The following is a 21780-nucleotide window of genomic DNA, read 5'->3' on the forward strand; positions in this document are numbered from 1 at the left end:
CATAACTCTCTCAATATTGTCGTCGGTCCTAGATGTTCTTGGACGACCTTTTGCTTGTGGTTTAAACGTTGAACCAGTCTCTTCAAAACGCTGTACCCATATTTTAATTAAATTAGCACTCGGAGCTTCACTAATTTGCCGTAGTCCATATTCAGAACAATATAAACGCCTAGTAACGATGTATGAACTAGAGTTCTTGTAAAATGCGCGCACGCAAAATGCGCGACGCTTCCCGTCGAAGTGACTCATAGTGACTAAAACTCCATGAGCCCGCCTACCCAACGATGCAGACTCCCCCACCCGCGCACTTTCTACCCCGCGAAAAAAGATGATGCAATATGCACGTTCTATTGCGCCACCCTGTATTAAAAATGCTTTATATGTTTGAAGTTAAAGCTGTTTAAAACAAATTGAATTGATATGTGCTGGCTGTACGATGGCCTGCTAAAGTCACGTTACATGGACAGGTTGCGCCCCGTCCTGCGTTATTATAACACCAGTGCAAATAATAAATATTGATGAACTGAGGACTGAGTGTCAGTTTAATGGGAACTGCAACCGATAACATGTAACCTGAAAGACTGGAAACACGTGTTTTTATGGGATTAGTAAGATGGATGTGTGGACCTTCCTGATGGTAAGTTTTCACCGGCTCCTGCCACACCGGAGGAATCACTGCCCGTTTGGACCCTCTAATGAAAAAAACCTACCTCCTCATTATATTAATCTGAGATTTGCTATTGCATTGCTAGGCAAAAATATCTAATACACTATTTTTTTCTCTTATAAACCCTCCACTATCAAAAATATTTCAACATTTTATAGGCAGTGGAGTTCTTAGCGGAATGGTCCCTCACACCAACGAATGTAGCATTCCTGCGCATCCAGACTGGAGTGCTGGACCCGAAGCAGATCGGAGACAAGCCCAAATGGTTCGCCGATAGCCTGCAGCCTGTGCACTTTGCTGTGTGGGACGACGGCAGCTCACTCAACGGTGCATTGAGGCAGCTGCAGAGACAGGACAACCAGCCCACGGGTAGGATTGATTACAGCTACACGGGACCTTCCACCGAGAAGTCTTGGGATAATGGGCGCAATGCCTGCTGATTGGGATTATGTTGTGGTACGCTACGCCTTAGATGGATTTTCCTTGCTTTACGACTCAAATCATAATCTCAGTATCTTCTTAAAGTTAAAGTGGTAAGTCCCTAGCGCGATAAGGGTAGCGAGATTGTCATGATCAAACATTCAGCGAAAAACATTTGCTTCAATTATAATAATTTAAATTAATTTATAAGTGTATTTATATGTGTAAGTATACATTTTCTATAATAAAGCTGCATAATAGTAAGTATTGGTTTATATTAAGATGAAGGATATTTTGATTTTATACATAATTATAACTTGCAACACACAAACCTAACCGGTATGCCATATAGCATTATAAAAAGCATGCGTCTATGACAATGAACATAAAAGCAATGTAATCCACGTTACGGGCTAGTGTGATGACAAATAATAACACATTTTATTAGTAACTGCAATATAGTGTTGTACATAACTTCTGGAAACTACTGGTGGAGTATCCTCCTTATGCACCTAACCTAGCCCCCTGTGATTTCTTTTTATTCCACGTTGAATTATTATTTAAAAAGACAGAGATGCCAAGATGATGATGCCGTAGTCGCTGCACTACAGGAATTTATAGTTCTACACACCTAGAACTGATGATGAGTTTTTAAAAGAAAGGAATTTTAAGTTTATAAAGATAATCCAAGTGTTTACAAGGCGACTGTATCGAAAAATATTTTCGATTAAAATATAAAAGTTACCGGCAACATACGCATTGTTACTTTTTATTTACCGCCGTAACTCTTCCATCAAGAATGACGAATAACGTTTACAATAACGTGTTAGTGAATATTAATGAGGGTTCAAAGTAAAACATTGCCATTTTGTACTGACAATTCAAACACTTAAGATGACCTGTCTAAGCCACGTGTCCACCGTGAAATTCTTATCAAGAAGCAACACTATGGCTAAGAGAAAGCGCTTTAATTTTTATCATTAAGAATCCCCGACAATCAAGATACAAGTTTCACGGTGGCAAATGGATCGAGCTGATTCTGGCGTGCGCCAGACCAGAGATGACAGCAATACTCCATGTGTGGCCGGACCTGCGCTTTGTAGAGCGCTTGAAGAATGAATGAATTGAATGTGCTCTATTTGTGAGCTTCTTGGAAGCCAATTTGGCTTTGTTTTCCAGGTGACCGCGGAATTGGCAATTTGTTTAACGCCCCTCGAACTATATATGTATATATTCGGATATTTCTAAAACGAATCCAAAATCTGTCATCATACCGCTTGTACCTATGTATATTTTTTATATAAACCTACCTATCGATAGGTAGGTAGATGTAAATAGGTACCTACGTACATGAAGCTAATTATGATAAGGTCTGTTCGAATAATATTTGTTTTCTTCGACTTGCAGATGAAAGCGGTTCAGACTCAGAGGGCGCAGGAAGTACTAGTTCCTCATATTCGTCTCTAAGCGACTTTGTCTCCGAAATAGCATCTTCAGATTTATCACCAGGTAAGCTCGCCACTCATTTCGAAGTACATTTTTAACACATTTGGTACACCTGCCATAAGTGAATGAACAAAATTCGATCCATTTGACTGAGTGTAAGAGATACTCGAATGATGGGAGCCCAGATTATAGTAAAGGGCTCAATCGCGTTGCATTGAGTGTGTCTTTACATTTATAACGGGGAGTGTTCCGAGGATTTGTTTTACTAGATCCATGAAGCCAAATAATGTCACCATCACACCATACACCACAAACAAAAATATCCACCTCGCCATCTGAAAATCTAGCGTTTCTCTACAGTGCGGTTTTCAAGGAACTTTCTACTATGTCCATCCAAATTGTGGAATGAATTGCAATATCATATCTTTCCATTTTGATACGACATGGAAGCGCGTTGGTACAATCACCCAAAAAGCTAGAACGGCTCGTGTTATTTCACTGGTGTTGCAAGAGATTGTTCAATTAAAAATAACGAAATTACTGGCGATTTGAAGAAAAAAATAATGTGTGCAACACGTGGTAGAAATGTAACCTTCAAAAATGATGAAGAATTTTATTATAAAAATGATGAAGATCTCTACCAAAGTATAATACGTACAAGTATACCAAACACTACGGTTGTTGTGATGCCTTTTCTCAAGCTTTGTACTACGCATGCGCGCAGAAACACGTATTAACACACGTACAACGCTGAGGCCCAAGGAAACTGTGTGAGCTTGCCTTGGTAAACACGAGTGGAGGGGGTACAAAGAGAACCACGAACACCAACGAACAACAACAACAACGGCCAGCACTTGTATAATAATTTTAAGATGTGCATTGTGCATGAACCTCTAAACGGCATATGAGGTCCTGCTCCATGTTGCTAGGATGACACATCATTTCAAACGTTATGAAATGTTTAGAACAAAAGTAATACGATATTCAAAAGAATTGTTAAAAAACGTTTGTGTGGTAAAGGTTACTATAACATAAATGACTTTCTTAATGATTCCACAGATTGGGAATGGAGCAACCGCCCTCAGGCTATTAAATAATAAGTTTAATTGTACAATATCACTTTGTTAACATATTTTTTGATGAAAAAAAAGCCCGCTGAGTTTCTTGTGCCCTCAATCCTGTACACTTACCTGTTTGTGTCTCTATCGTCTCGTTTTAGTTGAGTTTCAGATCACAACGATTCTAATGCTCGCCAACTCTACCAATAACATAGTGTTAGCTGCATTTTTACAGATTTCAAAGGATGTTATTGCCATGCTTTATGCTATTATGCTAAGTGATGGTTTACTTTGCAGGTGGCACTCAGCACGTGGTGGGTGAGACATACAACGCCGTGATACAAGTACCAATGACGTTGTCGTCTTCTTTGGATCCCAAAACGGTAAGAACTCCTGAGGATAGGTATTATAAACTGTTATCTTATAGGATATAAAACTATTGCTATTTAAGGCACAAAATAATTTTCTATTGACAGAACTTTAAATTATTATTATCATACATATTCTTCCACTATCCTTATTTTAAAACTTCACCTCAAAAGACATTTTAGTTATTATTTGGGGCTTCTATTAAAATTGTTTAAACGACAATGTATAGGGGCTTTAAATAGTTGAGTGAAAAGACATAATTCAACATCGTATACTTTAAATTTTATTATTAAGTTAAGTTAGTTAAGCAATAAGAAAAGTGAAGTTGTCATTTTAGTACGATTAAGTTTTTTTCAAAGGTAGGTAACATTTAGTAAGTCAGTTTTATTAATTCAGATAGAGCTCAGTTAAGTATCTTGAAGAAATTTAAGGAGAAAAAAGTATTGTCTTTGATGTAACAGGTTCCTGTTTATTGTACCTGCAGGTGTACAGTCCTCCGTCATCACTGATGTACGCGGACGAGGTCGGGGCTCGGGGCTCGGGGCGGGAGTCCACGTCCCCCTCGCAGTCGGCCTCCAGCTCCGAGCACAGCGACCTCTCTGACGACGAGGCTCCTGCGCCCACCAACGTCAATGATGAACCGGTTAAGAAAAGCGTAAGATTACTTCTTCTAAATAAATCTAATTTTTGTACTTAGTATTACAACGACCAGGCTAGGACACTTCATATGCAGGGATCCTTGCCATCATGTAAGTTATAACAACATGTAGTTTCTAAATACTTTCAAAGGACATTTTTTGTTCATGTTCATGTTTCTCTTATTGTTTATATTTTTGCAGTTGAAATTGATTAATAAACACTGTCAAAATTTCAGCATGTTTAACTATTGTGGCAGTTTATTAGATACACCCTGCTGACAGACAGACGGTCGGAGGGACGGCAGTGGACTCTAGTACTAGGTTCTTGTTGGTTTCTCTTTGGTTATCCTAAGTAGCACGCTGTATGAACATTACACCGCGATCATAATCCAGTGTTTATCAAATATGAAATTATTAGTTTTATATCATTCATCAACAGACCAACTTAACGGTAGGTGGTCATCCATGCCCAAGTGTTTATTTGAACAACTTTCAGATGTATGCATTTAAGATAACTGATTTTTTTTAAATTTTTGGGTTTGTTAAATGCGCGGGTCTATTTAACCCCCTGAATGCCTCACATCCATTGGTTCCCACTACCTTGAAGAAGGTATAGAAATCAGGACTTATAGATACATAGGGTTGATTATAATAATACGTGAAACTCAATACGGTTCAATGAGTGGCTGCATCTGATGGTGGATCAGTTCTTTTAGATTTAATATTTTTTGCATCTGGGAGGGAGTGACTTATCAAAGGCGTTTGACTGTTTCGATCAACCGAGAGCTCTGTGCTCAGAGTCAACGGTTCTACGTACACCACAGCGCCACCGACGCTGGTGAATATAAAATGGCCTGCCTATTTGTATTGTAGAGAATATATTACGTTCTATATGAAACAAAATTTTTCTTTATATATCACAATACAGGACACAGACAGTGGTAGCTTCGGTCGTGAGTCAGACTCAAACTCGACCACAACTCCAGCGACCGTGGTTCGAGGAGGTTCGATCGTGACATCACAGCGGGAGGATTCCCACTCTACACGGGGAGGATTCTTGTCCAGAACAAGGGTAATTAGATCCTTATTCACAAAAAGAACTTCATTCGTGTTTCCAAGTCAATAAGATGTGGTTACTTTAAAACAAACTAACTTAAAATTAAGAGATAGTTATTCTGAAGTTTAAAAGTTGAAGTTGTTGACTTACTTACTCCGAAAGTTGCACTTCTTTTCGAAGCGGTGACAGTGATTTGATTGAGATCAAAAAGAATACTCAAGGAACCAATTTTGAATAAAATTTGATAATGTTTATTGTTTATTATGTGTTTCAAGAGTATAAGCGGCAATAAGTAGCTCTCATTAGGTGTCCTCAGACGACTCCTTGGTCCTCCTATTAAATAGAAAAGTAAACCAGTGCCAGGTCAACAAAATGCAGGTCCGGCAACATATGTAGCTGTCATCTATGGTCTGGTGCACCTCAGTATCAGGTCGAACCATTTGACCGCGTGCGACGCAGTCAGCTGTTCGAATTGTTGGGGACCCAGTGCTCTGTGAACGGCTAGATCACATAGCCTTGCGTTGAGACGAAAAAAATTGATGGAGTAGGAGGACAAACTGCATATCTAGCGAGTCGCCAAGGTCTCTTGCAACCTCAGAGGTATTACAAGGGTACGTAATGGACACTTTACACGTTATACCAGTGGGAGGCCTCTTTGCAGCGAATGCCGACTAGATTACGGGTACCACAACGGCACCTATTTCTGTTGTGAAAGAGTAATGTGTAAGCATTACTGCGTTTCGGTCCTAAGGGCGCCGTAAATTACTGAGCAAATGAGACTTGACAACAGCTTATGTCTCAAGGTGACGAGCGCAATCCTGAGCGGCACTGCATTGTAATAAGCAGGGTGTATCAATTACCATCAGCTGAATATCCTGCTCTTCTCGTCCCTTATTTTCATTAAAAAAAAACATTACAAACACGCGTTGTAGAGCTCCGGTGGTGGAGTGTCTCGCCAGGCGTCCCAGAGTTCCCTGCTGGAACAATTCGCAGCTCAAGCCAAGGAGTTAGTGCGAGAAACCACGAGGCAAAGCAGTCAAGAAGGACTTCTGGCACATATGGATAAGGTATGTCTACATGTTTTGTAATGGGAACAGGGCTAATGCTAAGAAACTGGAAAAGTTCATTTATAATTATTGGTAAATGTTTAATTAATGTGAGGTTTTAGTAATTACAATCCTTTAACTTATGAAAATTTCAGTTAGGTTTAGATAATTATTATAATAGGTTACATGCAATAAAATTCCTGCTAATAGAAACCTCATGAATTAATAAATTCTAATAATAAAAGGTATTATAACACTTTTGGACACATTATCAAAATATAAAAGAAGCATTATAAATTAAGTAAGAATTTATTGCTAGTTATATTAGCATTTATTTTGAACACAGAACAGTTTAAAGAGATGCCTTTTACCTGTTCTGTGATTTTGACAATATTTTTATTAAACAAATGACTTCATTTATTATTTTCTTAGTTGAATTTTTATTGTATTTTTTATGATGAAGAAAGGACAAGTTGAACAAGCAGAGGAATCGAAAATATTTGCTCCCTTTGATAAGGTATTGTGTATTGAGAAATGCGAGAGTTATGTTATTAGCTAACACTAAACTTGTGCATATCAAGTAGTTAGTAAATAAAGTTTGTTTATCACGTCTTTGAAATCACGCACATTATTATTATATAATTCAATGCTGGTTATAATAATATTGTATCATAGAAGCTAAATGCAAGTATTTTATATATAGACATATAAAGCTCTACAAATGCATTTCATATTAGAGAAGCATGATATTACCTTCAGCCCTGTCAAGCCAGCAGATATCATTTTAACACATTTCTCAATGCTAATGTAAATGTAGTTTGGATAGTGGCGAGGTAGTTGTAATGATAAAAATGAGCATTCCAACATAAGCTTTGTACGCACTAGGAGACGACTCTAAAGACATATGTATATTGATATGACTTACACACCTTATTTTGAAGAAAAAAAAATACATATAATACAAACAAATGTGAGAGCAAAGAGTTTTAAGGCTATATAATCATTATTAATCCTTCACAAATCCCACAAAATGCTAGTTAGTAAGTACCTACCTAAAGTAAAATATAACAAACATGCTATAATAATTAAAATTATAGTTAATTTTTAGTTAATTAAAAGTTTAATTATTTATATATATATAATTAGTTAGAAACTTATTCAAAAATAATTTTGTCAATTCATTGCATATATTTTTCTAAATCTTGGATCTTCGCCGACGTACACAACAACTGACGGTGTGCTTCATAGCATTGTATATTATGATATGCATTTTTTCTTGTAAGCACTAAAGTGAATGAATGAAAATATATACTTATATTATAATGGTTAGCTTGGAGTGTCAGAACCCAACGGTGTGCTTTGGTATAACTACCCAAACACACAGAAAGTTTTGAATAAACAAAATATCATGCATGTGGCACTTTCGAATTTCAAAATATTCTCTATTAATTTCTACGATTTCATTTAAATTATCGGGTATCGAAAAAATTAAGATTCGTCGGGAAGATTTTCGCGGGATGAGTATATATTCATAGACATATCGTGTCATGGACATTATATAGCATTTAGCGATGAAGGGATCTTGAAGGAAGAAATCAACGTAGTATCAATGTCTAATAGTAGACTAGTACATGCTTGCCAGAGGCTTGCACTGCTGTGAGCAACAAGTAACCGGACACAAGGCTCCGTAGGGTGCCGCTTCGCAATTCGCAAAGGGCCCGCACACTCAGCCCTCAAAACGAAGGACTCCCTGGATAGCACACTGGTCAAACGGCTGGATTAACCTCCTTACAACCCTGGTTTTGCCTCGTGTGACTTCTTTTAATCCCTAAAATAAAAAAATGTGTGTGTAATTATGTACGCACACAAGAAGTTATTCTTCTTTTACGAATTGAAACAAAAATCTTTTAAAACATTATTGTAATAAAGATGGTATTAAATACAACTAATGAAAATTTTATTATACCGCATAATTTAGTTAAATAAAGTGTAATTAAATATCATTAATTAATTTTATACAATTAGAGAGAAATAATGTTTTTTATTTTAAAACTTTTATATAAATTGAAATTTATATAATACTTGACCATTGGTTGGGGTAGATATAATGTGAGTACTTGAGGCTTCGTAGTTGAAGTATGATATAAATGTGAAATGGGCTAGTTGACCAGCTAATGCCAGGGTGTCGAATTTCCGTGAAGGTATGCGCGCGCATCGTAAAAATTTTCTCGTATAACTTTTCCAAAAATAAAAAAATCAGCTCAAAGAGATGCAGAAGTGGACATGAAGGTGAGTGGAGAGTTCTTGTATGTTGCGAAATTGACGCGTTATTATTGAGAAACACAGGATGAGCAAACTTATTATTATCTTAGTCATTAATACTTATAAAGATAAAATTTCTTTCTATTAGTTCATTCAACATTCAAGCAAACAATAAAAGAAAGATTACGACGATCTTAATGTGAGTGTTACAAGTGAGGTTGTCAGCTATTATTTTGAGTTGAGTTTTATAGTTGTAATAATAATAAAACCTATTTATTTGCAATACTATTAAATTACATTCTTACAGTTATCATCTATGATTTCATCCATTATAATAAATATTACTTATTAATATTGTTACAATAATTATTTACATAGTAGATAAGTATATATTATCTATATTTCACATGATTCAATATGGTCCACCTTTTTCTAGGACTTCCTTTTCTCCTTTTTCCTATTGGCCCTTCACACATAATTGCCTCTTAGGTCTATCTATTGTCTCTACATCTTGCTATATGTCTAGCCCACTTCCACTTCTGTTTCAGAACATTTTATGGTTGTCACTCGTTAAAACATTGCCTTGCTGCGCCCCCTACACGCCACTGAGATTGTATTTTGCGATAGTGAAAGTGTTAACCAATGAATGTGTCCTAGTGCGTACAGACCTTAGAGTATCAAAGTCAACTTAAACTAATTCATTTATATTCAATTATCCACTAACAGCTCACACACCACGCTAAAAAAGCAGCCGAGGAGGCGTCTAAAAGTGTTCAAGAGGCTTCTAAGTCTGCATTAGAAGCGAGCAAAACAGCGACAGCTGTCAGTAAGAACACGCTAGAAGATCTGACTTATGTGGGGAAGTCTACGCTCGGGGACCTTACTAAGAGCGCGAAAGAAGCGGCTGCTAAGAAGGGCTTACTGAAGGTGCGATACTACATTCTATTACACACAGAAAAACAAAAAACGCTCGATGATCCTTGTACATGTTTCATTGTTAACAAATAAATTCCCATTTTATTAAATATTATGATCACCAAAAATTACCAAATATCATTACTCAAAAAAAAACAAATTTGTACTAAAATATGTGAAAGAATGTTTTACACTTGAATTGTGCTGCCGAACTAAGGATGTCACTAGTTGCCACTTGGTTAAAATGTAAATCACATATGATATGACAAAACAACGTTTGCTGGGTCAGCTCGTATATATCTTATGTTATAAATATCTAATGTCCTTAACACCTTATGTACATACAGGGTGACAGTGATGAAGGTTCTCCACCTCCCGCGGGCCGCAGAGAGTCGGGCGCGCTACAGACTACTACACTGCTCGCCACCACGCATAGGGACTTCTTCTCAAACATCAGTTCTGACCTTAACGGATTAGCCGCTTCTACGTCCACCATGTTCAGTGACTTTTTCGGATCTAAAGGTGATTTTCTTTAAAGTTTGTTTTATAATAGGAATACACGATTAATTTACGCTGTTTTGTTTGTTCCATAAAAAAATCATTTAAATAAACAACACTATCATGTTTATTTTATACATAGGGTCAGTTTTACCAGTGAGAGGCTCCTTTGCACAGGATGCCCGCTATTTCTGCCGTGAAGCAGTAATGTGTTAGCATTACCGTGTTTCGGTCTGAAGGGCGCCGTAGCTAGTGAAAATACTGTGCAAATGAGACTTAACATCTTATGTCTCAAGGTCACGAGCGCTGTTGTAGTGCCGCTCAGAATTTTTAGGGATTTTCAAGAAAAAGAAGATTATTAGAAAGAAAGGAACCTTTTACGCCAGTAAGCTGCGTCCGTCAGGCGCGGTTAAAATTAAATTGTGAACTTTGTAACTCTTTTTAAATACCTTTCTTCTGAATCTTGCTTTCAAGTTTACTTTTTTACTTGGGATGTGGATACATTTTTGTGACCTAGAACCGTGATATTTGGTTTGAATCAATTTATTATAGCACAAGCAAAGGGAAAACCTAATAAATATAAACTTGCTTTTAAGATATTATAATAGTGGGGGAGCAGTAAGATATTATAATAAGAGTGGAGCACATGGTCTAACGAAGCACACACGTAAAAACACTTCGCAGACTTGATTCACGTCATCGCAGAAACATTTAAATACCCAATAGTTTATATGAACCCTGTTCCGTCGCAAAACTATATCGTTTCGTAGCTTTCTGATTTTTTTTTTATTTTTTTTCGCACTTTCATCTCTAGTAGTTGAAAAAGTTGACAAACGTAAAAAAATTATTTTAGTTTTTCTAGATCTCAAGAAAGCTTTTGACACCGTCTCTCTCCCCATTCTTATACATAAACTAGAAGCTATTGGTATTAGAGGAACGCATCGACAGCTATTTAGTCAGTATCTTTTTGAACTTAAAAAGCAAAGAGTAAAACTAGGTGACTGCGCCAGCAAATACGAGTCGGTATCGTAAGGCGCGCCACAAGGCAGCGTTCTTGGACCAACCCTATTTTTAATACATATATATAAATGACTTATGTGATATGAATTTTAAGAATGCAAATATCTTCTCATATGCCGATTAAACTGCATTAGCATTAATTTGCCGAGCTAAAAACAGTATCATTCAATACGAACAGAATATGGAACTCAGCTCTCTTAAATAAATTTTCATTTCAAGAAGAGTTCGGCTTTGGAAATCGGCCGTCAGCCGAGTGAAGAATAAGTGCGATTAGAGTGAAGTTGTTTTATAAGAAGTGACGTGACGGTGTGGTCGGTGCAGGCAAGCAGGGCCCGGCCGTGAGCCCGTCGTCGTCGGCGTCGTCGGCGCCGCTGTCGGCCACGTTCGGGCCCTTCTCGCAGGGCGCGCGTGGCCTGGTGCAGCGCTCGCCGCTCATCAGACACACGCCCCCGCCGCGTGCCGCTACCCCCGCGCACCATGTGCAACCGCCGCGCTCGCCCAACCTCGAGAACCAGGCCTTCCTCAATGAGGTGATTTTATAGTTATATATGCAACTGTTGTGTTATAAGGGGTTTTATAACACGAATGTGGGTTTGATAATGAATGATAATAGTATCACATGAGTGTTTTAATACCTAACCATCAACAATTGCATACAAGACTTTATCTACACCCAGAATATGAATCCTTTAAAAGATTCTGAAACAGGTTGCTTACTGCTAACATTAAAACAGCCAGCCGTCTTAGTAGTAACCTAATATCATCCATTACTGATTATATACAAATAAACTCAAGAATTATTTATTTTAGTAGTAATTTACATTTTGTATAGTGTAATTATTAAAATTCACTTGAATATTATGTTCTTTTTTAGCGTTTTAAATATCCGGCGGTGTGCTGTCAAAAATTGAATCGCTCATTTTTTCAATCAAAATGGCGGGGTTTCGAATAACCTACGTTCTTTTTTACGGCGCGCCAAATTCTGGTAGTGTGGAAATCGCGTAAACGAAAACGATCTTTTTTTGAAATTCATATAGATACCACGCATCGAGCAATAAGAATGTGGCTGTATGTTGAAACTCTTTGCGCATGAAGGGATCTAAAAAAAACAAAGGAGTGTTGTTATGAAATTCAGTACAACTACAAGTTATTACGACATTGGGTGTTTTAATGTTGGTAATAAACTGTTTCAGAATCTTTAATGGAGAATTTAAAGCATGGGTGTAGATAAACAAATTTACCTATTTAAATACTTACTATCTCTACTCCCGTCTCCCAGGCGAGTCCTGACACACTTCCCTATCTCCTCGAATTAATCCTTTTATAGAATGTCTTATTCTGGGTAGATATCCAGAAACTAGATAGAGTGGAATGAGTTGTAAATTTATAATCATATTAAGAAAAAATTCTTATTTGAACCTAATTCTTAGTATCACTAAAAATTAGTAACAATCCGACTTCATAAAAACTAGTCCAAAACATTTTATTATGCACTAAAAAGGAAAAAAGAATCATTGCGTAGGTATTCTTCTACAACTTTATAATTAACTTATTTTTAGGGTTTCGTAAGTAAAATGGAATAAAAAATAATAGACTACTTAAAAATCATTAAATTTCGGTCCGGCTCGCTTCCCACCTCGTCACGTCTCGGCGCGTGTGACACAAGCACATCACAGGCTTTTTTTAAACATTCTTCTGAGTACACACTGTGGGCTGAGCCTCGCGCGGCGTTTCTTGATACATACACGGGTAGGTAACCTCAAAACAAGCGCTGCAACTTCTGAGGCCGGCAACACTCCTGTGATTACTCGAGCATTCCACGAGAGCATGGGCCTTGATGTTCACCAACCATCAGGTTGATTTGCCTTCTTCAACAATAAAAAATATTAATTACTGTTCAAAAACATACAACGACAAAAATAGAACTTCTAATTATTATCATCGTATTCGATTAGATTTAAGATATTAAGCTGATGGTGCAAACTCTATTTCGTCTCTTGGTAGTAGAGATTTTGTACATTTAAGATACTTTTCCGACTATGAAATGCTACTACCCAATAGGATAAGCACATCCATAGCTGTATAATTTTAATTTCTAGTATCATAATGAATACTGCATTCTCTGTTCTTTTCGTGTTGTTGCTGTTCAACAGTTAAATATCCCTATTGGGGACGAAACCTTTCAAGTCACCAGTTTCTTCTATTAGTATTTCTGTTATATATTTATTAGTGCAACATAACTACTTCTTTAATTTTAATTATTTCCTTTGTTCTAGTAAGAAGCTCTTACCTCAATAATACATATTAGTTGTGGCATGGTGACACGATTGGAACTTTCATTATTAAATTTCTCAACTTTAGTTTCTTGTTTCGTACCTACAGGTCGTTCAGCACGTGTTGGAAGGTGAGGGTGTCGGCTGGCTGAAACTGAACCGTCTGAAGAAGCTGATGGAAGATGAGTCCTACAGGAACATGGTTCTCAGCAAACTCAACCGAAATATTAACAGGAAGCCCACGCCCAATGATAAGGTTGAAGATGTGGTATGTATTACTGTCTTATAACTTATTTATCCATGACAGTTATGGCTGTGTTGATAAATTTTAATAGTGACGTTATAAAAGATATTTATTTCCTCATTTACCTTTAAAGCTATATATATATATTTTCATAAATGTAATAACTGACAATGAACAGTCATAATATTTATTTATTTAAATTTTTCTTTGAGAGACTGTCAATAACCAAGCTGATATATAGCACTAACAGCTCTCATTTGCAGAGCAAACACTATATATCAATGTCAGCAGAATGACCCTACAGAAAAATACCGTACGTCATGATGCTGTGAAAATAACTGAAGTACACTAATCTACCGGTCGCAAAATTATACTATCTTAAATTATCAATCCATAAAACTAACAATATATTTTGAACCGTGAGGGTCAATAGTTTGTTTTGTGAGCACATTACCTCACTGATTATATTTTATTTGAACGGACTGGAATTGGTCTCACGAAGATACGGTTTCGTACAGTTTCGGTTGAAAAATCTTGTTTCGGCTACAGTTTCGGATTTGGCCAGAATGTGACTGAACTGTCGCGCTGAAAGTGGAAGAAGTTGTTGCAATGACTATTGAGGAGGACAATGAAGGTTTCTCTTTAGTAGGAACGTAACGACTGCATAGAAAATGTTCCATCAGTTTGTGATATGAACTTAACTCGCCAGCCACAACACAAACAACAAGGTTGTACAAGACAATAATTAACGTCAATATTATGCACATGATAGAAAAAAATACACGCTTCTATAACTAATACAAATTTGGTACGTTGCCACAGTTCATCAGCAAGCCAGTATGGAAGGGCATGTTGAAAGTGTTACAAGCGGTCGTCCATGGACTTGAGCACACTTACTCCAACTTCGGCCTCGGCGGGATGGCGTCTGTGTTCCAGCTAGCAGAAATGGCCCACACCCACTACTGGAGCAAGGAGCTCGCCGCCGTCGAACAGGGGGGAATGGGGGCATCTGCTATCTCTGATTACAGGCACGATTTGGAGACGCCCTCCACTCCTTCCTCGAGGAAGAGCTCGCAATCAGGTGAGCCAATTGTTCCGATAATAACAAGGATTATTTATTGTATTAAGAAATATTCTTGTCTCATTTACTTATATGTGTTTATTTCTTATCAAGTGACCAGCAGCGGTGTTTGAAAATCTAGTCAAACTAAGGTGAATTAAATTTAAGATAGGAGAGTGGATAATACGCCTTAATAAGTAATGATACGCCCTACCCATTACAATGCAGTGCCGCTCAGGATTCTTAAAAAACACCAAAAATTCTGAGCAGCACTACAACTGCGCTCGTCACATTGAGACATAAGATGTTAAATCTCATTGCCCAATAATTTTACTAGCTACGGTGCCCTTCAGACCGAATCACAGTAATACTTACACATTACTGCTTCACGGTAGAAATAGGCGTCGTTGTGGTTCCCATAATCTAGCCGGCATCCTATGCAAAGGGGCCTCTTACTGGTAATAACAGTTTAAATATCCCACAGACGCACCTGTCCTGAACTATCAAGAAATGGACAATGAAGGACAGAGCACGACTGAGATGTTCAAAGACATGCTGAACTCTAAACGGAATCTGCTCTTCAACCGACTGGCCTCGTTTGACGCTGATGTAAGATAGTCATTGCATGCATCACTCGTATAAGACTTAACTAGTAACCGGCATGAATCATATTGTGTGATAGTTATTTATGCAACTGTTGTGTAATAAGGGGTATTAAAACACGAATGTGGATTGATGTGATACTATTATGAGTGTGTGTACCTAATTATCAACAGTTGCATACAAGACTTTATCTACACCCAGAATATGAATCCTCTAAAAGATTCTGAAACAGTTAGCCTACTGCTAACACTAAAACACCAGTCCTAGTAGTAACCTAATATCATTCATTACTGATTATATACGTATAAACTAAGTATTGAAACAATTATTTATTTTAGTAGTCATTTACATTTTGTATAGTGCAATAATTAAAATTCACTCGAATATAATGTTCTTTTGCAGCGTTTAAAATGAATCGCTCATTTTTTGTAAACAAAACAATAAAAATATCGAAGAAAAATGGCGGTGATTCGAATAACCTACTTTTTTTTACGGCGCGCGACGTTCTGGTAGTGTGGAACGCGCGTAAACGAAAATGTTCTTATTTTGAAATTCATACAGATACCACGCATCGAGCAATAAGAATGTGACTAGACAGTCACTTTCTTATTGCGCTCTCTCTTTAAACTCTTTGCGCATGAAGGGATCGAAAAAAAAACATAGGAGTGTTGTTATGAAATTCAGTACAACATTACAACACTCGTTTGGATGATGTAATGGTTATTAGAATATTGGGTGTTTTAATGTTGGCAATAAGCTAACTGTTTCAGAATCTTTAATAGAGGATTTAAAGCATGGATGTAGATAAACGTAGTTTACAGCATGTTCAATAGCGTGTATTATTGTAATTTAAATGTATATATACAGTGAATTATAATGTTAAAAATAAAATAATGCATATGTAACTAAATGTCACAAAAACCTCTAGATGGTTTATCCAATAATACTTCTTATAATTAAAATATTTACAATACTTAATAAGATCTGTGCGAGGCAGTGTACAAATACTGGCAGCAATTCCGGGTTAAATAGCTAGGTTGATCCGTTGACCGAAGAATATGCCAGCGCTCTATTAAGGCGCGTAGATTGTACTTTGTACATTATATACGACTCTGTGCCTCACGGCCAAGTGTCTTGGCACCAAACGGCACAAAGCTTCAGCGGTGGAAGCAGTAGTATCAGCACCAACTGAAGTGGACAACATGAGAAGGATCCAGAGTATCGACGGAAATTGTCTCCCAAACAAGCAGCATGCTTCCTCGTACCCAGGTCACTAGGCTCATTTCATGGATGCCTGCCATCGCGACGTTTGGCAAATGCACTGCGGATGACGTGATGTTAGGCAGGATGATAGCCCGTGACGTCCAAGAGCATCTATCACCACATCGGCATTGATGTGGTTCATTTAATTTTATTCCTAGTCGGAGTGATACGCATATTGACCATGTCATATTATCATGTAGCGTTCCAATTAGCGCAGATGGCAGGCTTCTAACGCGATTTATTTTGAGTGTTGGCACGTGTGCAGCCGGTAGATGTGGTCAAAACATCGTCAAATACTGACTTACAAAGAAGTGCGTCCAATTCAAAGTAGTTTTTAAAATAATTAAGTACATTTCATAAAGGGCCTAACCGGACCGAATAATGGTCAAGGCCATATGAGAATTCGCCTTGAATAGTATATCCGAAAAGTTATTAATTTTTTGAAAAGAACGAAATTATCGTTTAAGTTTTTTGGAATTGATACAGGAAATAAAGGAGCTCCAAGAAGGTGAAGTGGCTTCTTATCCAAAATATTAAATAAAAATACTTAAACGAAATATTTTGGATAAATTTATTTTAATAATTTATAACGGTTTTTATAAATCTATTAAACTGGCCAATGAGCATCGCGAATATATTATATATTAAAAGGTCATTCAAACAATTTTTTTTCTTTTACTTGTGCTCTAAGAAATGCTATTTGCCGATTTATATGATTATTGAAATAAGAAATATGTTTGTTCATTGGTTTACTGGTCTCCTATTTAAATGGTTAATCGACAAGGTTAGTGTTAAGGACTTTTAAAATTTTAAGTAAACTTTTAACTAGATTTACTATGACTACGTAAAATTAAAACTATCATTACGTGGAAGCGTACTAAGAATACTGGCATCATTACCGCGTTGGATAGCTAGGCTGACCCGTTGACCGAAATAGCTGCCAGCGCTTGGGTTTCCAGTAGCCTTATTGAAGCGAGAAGATAGTATTTTGAACATTCTCCGCGCCTCTGGGACCCACGGGCCAAGTGTCTCGACACCAAAGGGCACAAAGATGTATGACTCATTGAGACCAACATATTTGCGACCCTTGCTGTTTTCGGCAGTCGAAGCAGCAGCCCCAGCAGCAACTGACGTAACTTGGACATGAGAAGGAGTCAGAGTGTCGATCAGTGTCTTATTGGTTTGATTTAGATATAATATTCCCTGAGGGTCAGGGCACCGCAGACATGTGTGTTTCATATAAATTTAAACTTGACTCCTCCGAGTATTCCTGACAAAATTTAATTTATTGACGTCGAAGTGATCTTATAAAGGATCACTTATTGTTGTAGAGGTACCTACTAAAGTGATTACGTTTTAATGATGTTTGATCAGGGCCGCTTGTTGCGATCAGAGGAGGAGAATGGCTCCCAGCATGAGCAGAACGCTTCAATTAGATCCAATATGTCCGATACCGACATCGTTTTCTTCAATGTAAGTCATACACGAGGCTTACAGTATCACTCACTTCACTATCCTAGAGCTAACTGCACCAACTTTAATAGTATCGGTTAAGTCGCACTCACTTATAAGAAAAATTTGTTTTTGAAAGATTTTTGAGAAGTTGAATAAATATAGGTAGTTATAGAGCTAAAGGACATATCGCACCTTGAAAACATAAGTGGCACTGTTCAAAAATAATGTTATTTATATCTATATTTTGATGCAAAATTGTGTATTACACCTTTATTGTTTTTTTTTTATCTCAAATATATTTCAGTTTCACGGCATTCATATAAAAACCTTATTTATTTACAGCTTACACGTTTTACTACTCGCAGCGGAGTCTGCGTTATAATGTCCCTGTCCATGTCAGTCTGTCAGCGTACTGTATCTCATTAATTTAACAGTATTATAGTTACACCATAGCCACCTGAGCAAAAATTAAGATTTAAAAAAAAAATATGTATTTACCACACATAGCAACTGTGATTACAGGAGACCAAATGCGACAGTTACAAACAGGAATAATATATGCAAACAACAAGCAAATCAATCTTTTTCTCAAACTTATCATGTAATAACATTAAATAATACATTACAAACGAAGCATTACATTACAATGAATCATGAAATGGAATACCAGAATGACCTTGTAAATTTCGTTTCTATATTTTACAAAACTATTTTAGTATAGTTTTTGAAAAACGTGCTGCGAATGAGCCCAATTCACACTTGACTGGTATTTAAATTGGCTTGCAAGATTTAAAAAAGACATGTGTACCTATTACTATTTTTATTTTTTGTCGTTTAGTGATTGCTTCTAAAGAACAAATAACAAACAAACGAACTAATTGTATGCAGAAGTTGAACACACAATGGAAGATAATATCATTAAACGTGTTAAATCACTTGAAACTCAAGAATATTATCTTCTATTCCTAAAAATACATTAGATTATTTTTCATAAAAGCAAGCAATAATTTCGCTTCCGCATTTTGAAAGTAAGTTCATACCGCATGTGACGTCACAACACAGCACACGCCTCAGAGACGCGCTCGCCGCTCGGCACGCATCGCATGAGTGAGTGTAGGGACGATGTAAATAACTTAATATTTCGGAAACTATACGTCGTTTTCAAAATAATTTGTCTGCGTACTGTTAGATAAATCTTGAATCAAAATCAAATTTGGTGATATTCTTCATTAGTAGATACATAATATAGCCAATCATTGTATTCAGAATATCATCAAGTAGATTAAGTTAGCTAGCAGTAGTAGCTTAAGTTCTTATAAGTAGCGCACTTATATAGCTATGTCTTGACTATCGTACACTTATTCCTGTGACTTCATCCGTATAATGCCACGCTCTCTAGGGCACTCCTTTTTTAATAATCGCGGTTTGTATGAAATTGCCCTTTAAGCGTACTACTGCTACTTTGGATTAAAATAAAACCTTTGCGGTGTGAGTCCAAAGTGAAACTTTATTCACATGACAGCTAAATTTGAAAAAATGCAACATTAGGGGTATGTTCCGATATGCACTGCGACCACTGTACAGGTGACGTCAATTTAGTACTATTTAGTAAATGTACAATTTAGTAATACTGTGAAGCCGTTCCTTTATAGTTATACTGGTTATAATTTAAAACGGAACGCAATCCCGTATACCTACTGTCAGCCATTTTCGACGCAGCATTCAAATGAGTGTATTAAAGTTTTCTAGTTCATTAGAAACTTTTGTTGGAGTACTGTCAAATTAAAAATATTTTTATTAATATTTTAGGCACTCGAGTGGTTTCGACTGATCACGTGATCAAAGTACTGCGAGTACCTTACCTCGAAAACGCCAGTGCTCACAGTAGAATATGGCGGCGATTTATGACGTCATATATTTCCTGCTGGTACTGCGGCAGTATACTGGCAGTCTTTGTAGAGCAGTATTTGTCCTGTGACCTGTCCAAACGATACAGTTAATGAACACTCACGCTTTTGACTTAAGCGTTTCCGTAGAGACAACTAAGACTTGAAGAATTACCCAAAGGGAAGAGCAGCCACTCCGGCAAATAATGATGAATTGATGCAAGAAGCCAACTACCGAGGAATTAACAGCATGGTTTGATGTTAGGATACCCACAATATTGAACCATTTACATCAAATTAGTAAAATAAAAACCTTTAAAATTGGCACAGAATCGAAGGGATTATGGAGCGAAAACTTCAAACATACTATTTTTTCCGCTATTTGTACAATTTATCACATGAAAAAAAAAAATCCCAAGAAGCAATACAGAATGCCTTCCCAGAGTTTGTAGAGTCCAGGTCTCCAGATTCTACTGCTAGGGCGTAAATGACCTTCCCGTGAGACATTAGTATAAAATTCAAATTTCATACTTTATTCCCTCATATTATAAATGCAAATGCTTGTCTTATTTCTTTATTTGTTACGCTTTAACACCTACTACTTGACTAGAATTTCTAATTAACATACGTGGTCAGCGGAACAGAAAATAATATAGGATACATTTTATTCCAAAAAAATTATGAGTTCCCGAGGGAGCGCGATACATATTTAATGCGGATGAAGTGGCGGGCAGAAGCTTGTATTAAATAAGGCTGTGATGATAATGACACACCAAGGGGTCGTTGGATCGATAATTTTAATAGAAAACTAAGTTACCTTGCCACGATGAAACATTTAATGCTAATTGGAATTAAAAATGAAATATGCAATATAATTAATATATAATAATAATATGAGAGATGTTGTGTATTATTTAAATGTTATCCTTTTTTAAAGGGTGTGTTTATAATACAGGTGAGTCGCAGTGTTAGCAACAAGCAACGCAACGCAAGCGTATTTTCTTCGAAGTCATCAGCGAGCGGGTACCGTCCCACTGTCGGCGTTCCAACCACGTCGCCTATAACATCACCCGATACCGCACGCACTTATCTATACCAAGGATTGATTGGTAATTATTTCTCTTTTTATGGTAACAAAATGCCAAAAGCAGCTGTAGAGAAGTAAGTAAAAGGAAAGTTTGAATCAGAATTAAAATATATCTCCTGTTATCTCTATCAGAATACTAATGTTTTATGATTAACAGAGCAAAAAGCTTCCCATTTTACTTAGCATGTAAATGACGGTGTTAGTGAACAAGATCAGCTTTGGGAGCATTGGTGGTGAAAATATAGGTGCAGTCCAGTATTATAGATATAGATATATATTTGTTGCTATGCTTCTTTAATGTTTCTTTTAATACTTCTTTTTATTAACTAAATATAAACTAAATATTTTAGTATCGACTTTTTTGTATTGAGATTTATGTTTATATTAAGATTTATGTTTATATTATTATTAAAAAATATTTATGATATGTCGAGCGCACTGTATCTCCAAAGTTAAACAGGCACCGCTGAAAATCAGTGCTGTTTCATAGCCACGCTCGTGTCACAGCTTATT

The 21780-nt window shown here is 36.8% G+C and overlaps 1 protein-coding gene across 6 annotated transcripts in view; it reads left to right on the plus strand.

The window, feature by feature from the left end:
* LOC126970553 (MAP kinase-activating death domain protein) overlaps positions 1–21780 on the plus strand; it is an 86959-nt gene that overhangs the window by 38643 nt on the left and 26536 nt on the right. For 3 of the 6 annotated variants that reach the window (XM_050816516.1, XM_050816517.1, XM_050816520.1), the window contains 15 exons: positions 826–1036; positions 2495–2596; positions 3889–3974; positions 4445–4615; positions 5527–5670; positions 6588–6722; positions 7165–7218; positions 9690–9890; positions 10226–10400; positions 11718–11926; positions 13779–13937; positions 14736–14994; positions 15458–15582; positions 18214–18312; positions 21136–21289. In XM_050816516.1, coding sequence (XP_050672473.1) covers positions 826–1036; positions 2495–2596; positions 3889–3974; positions 4445–4615; positions 5527–5670; positions 6588–6722; positions 7165–7218; positions 9690–9890; positions 10226–10400; positions 11718–11926; positions 13779–13937; positions 14736–14994; positions 15458–15582; positions 18214–18312; positions 21136–21289 — 2284 coding nt within the window. The remainder of the gene's footprint in view (positions 1–825; positions 1037–2494; positions 2597–3888; positions 3975–4444; positions 4616–5526; positions 5671–6587; positions 6723–7164; positions 7219–9689; positions 9891–10225; positions 10401–11717; positions 11927–13778; positions 13938–14735; positions 14995–15457; positions 15583–18213; positions 18313–21135; positions 21290–21780) is intronic. The other 3 variants (XM_050816519.1, XM_050816521.1, XM_050816518.1) reach the window with 2 other exon arrangements.

This window comes from Leptidea sinapis, chromosome 21 (assembly GCF_905404315.1).
Source record: "Leptidea sinapis chromosome 21, ilLepSina1.1, whole genome shotgun sequence".
NCBI lineage: Eukaryota > Metazoa > Arthropoda > Insecta > Lepidoptera > Pieridae > Leptidea > Leptidea sinapis.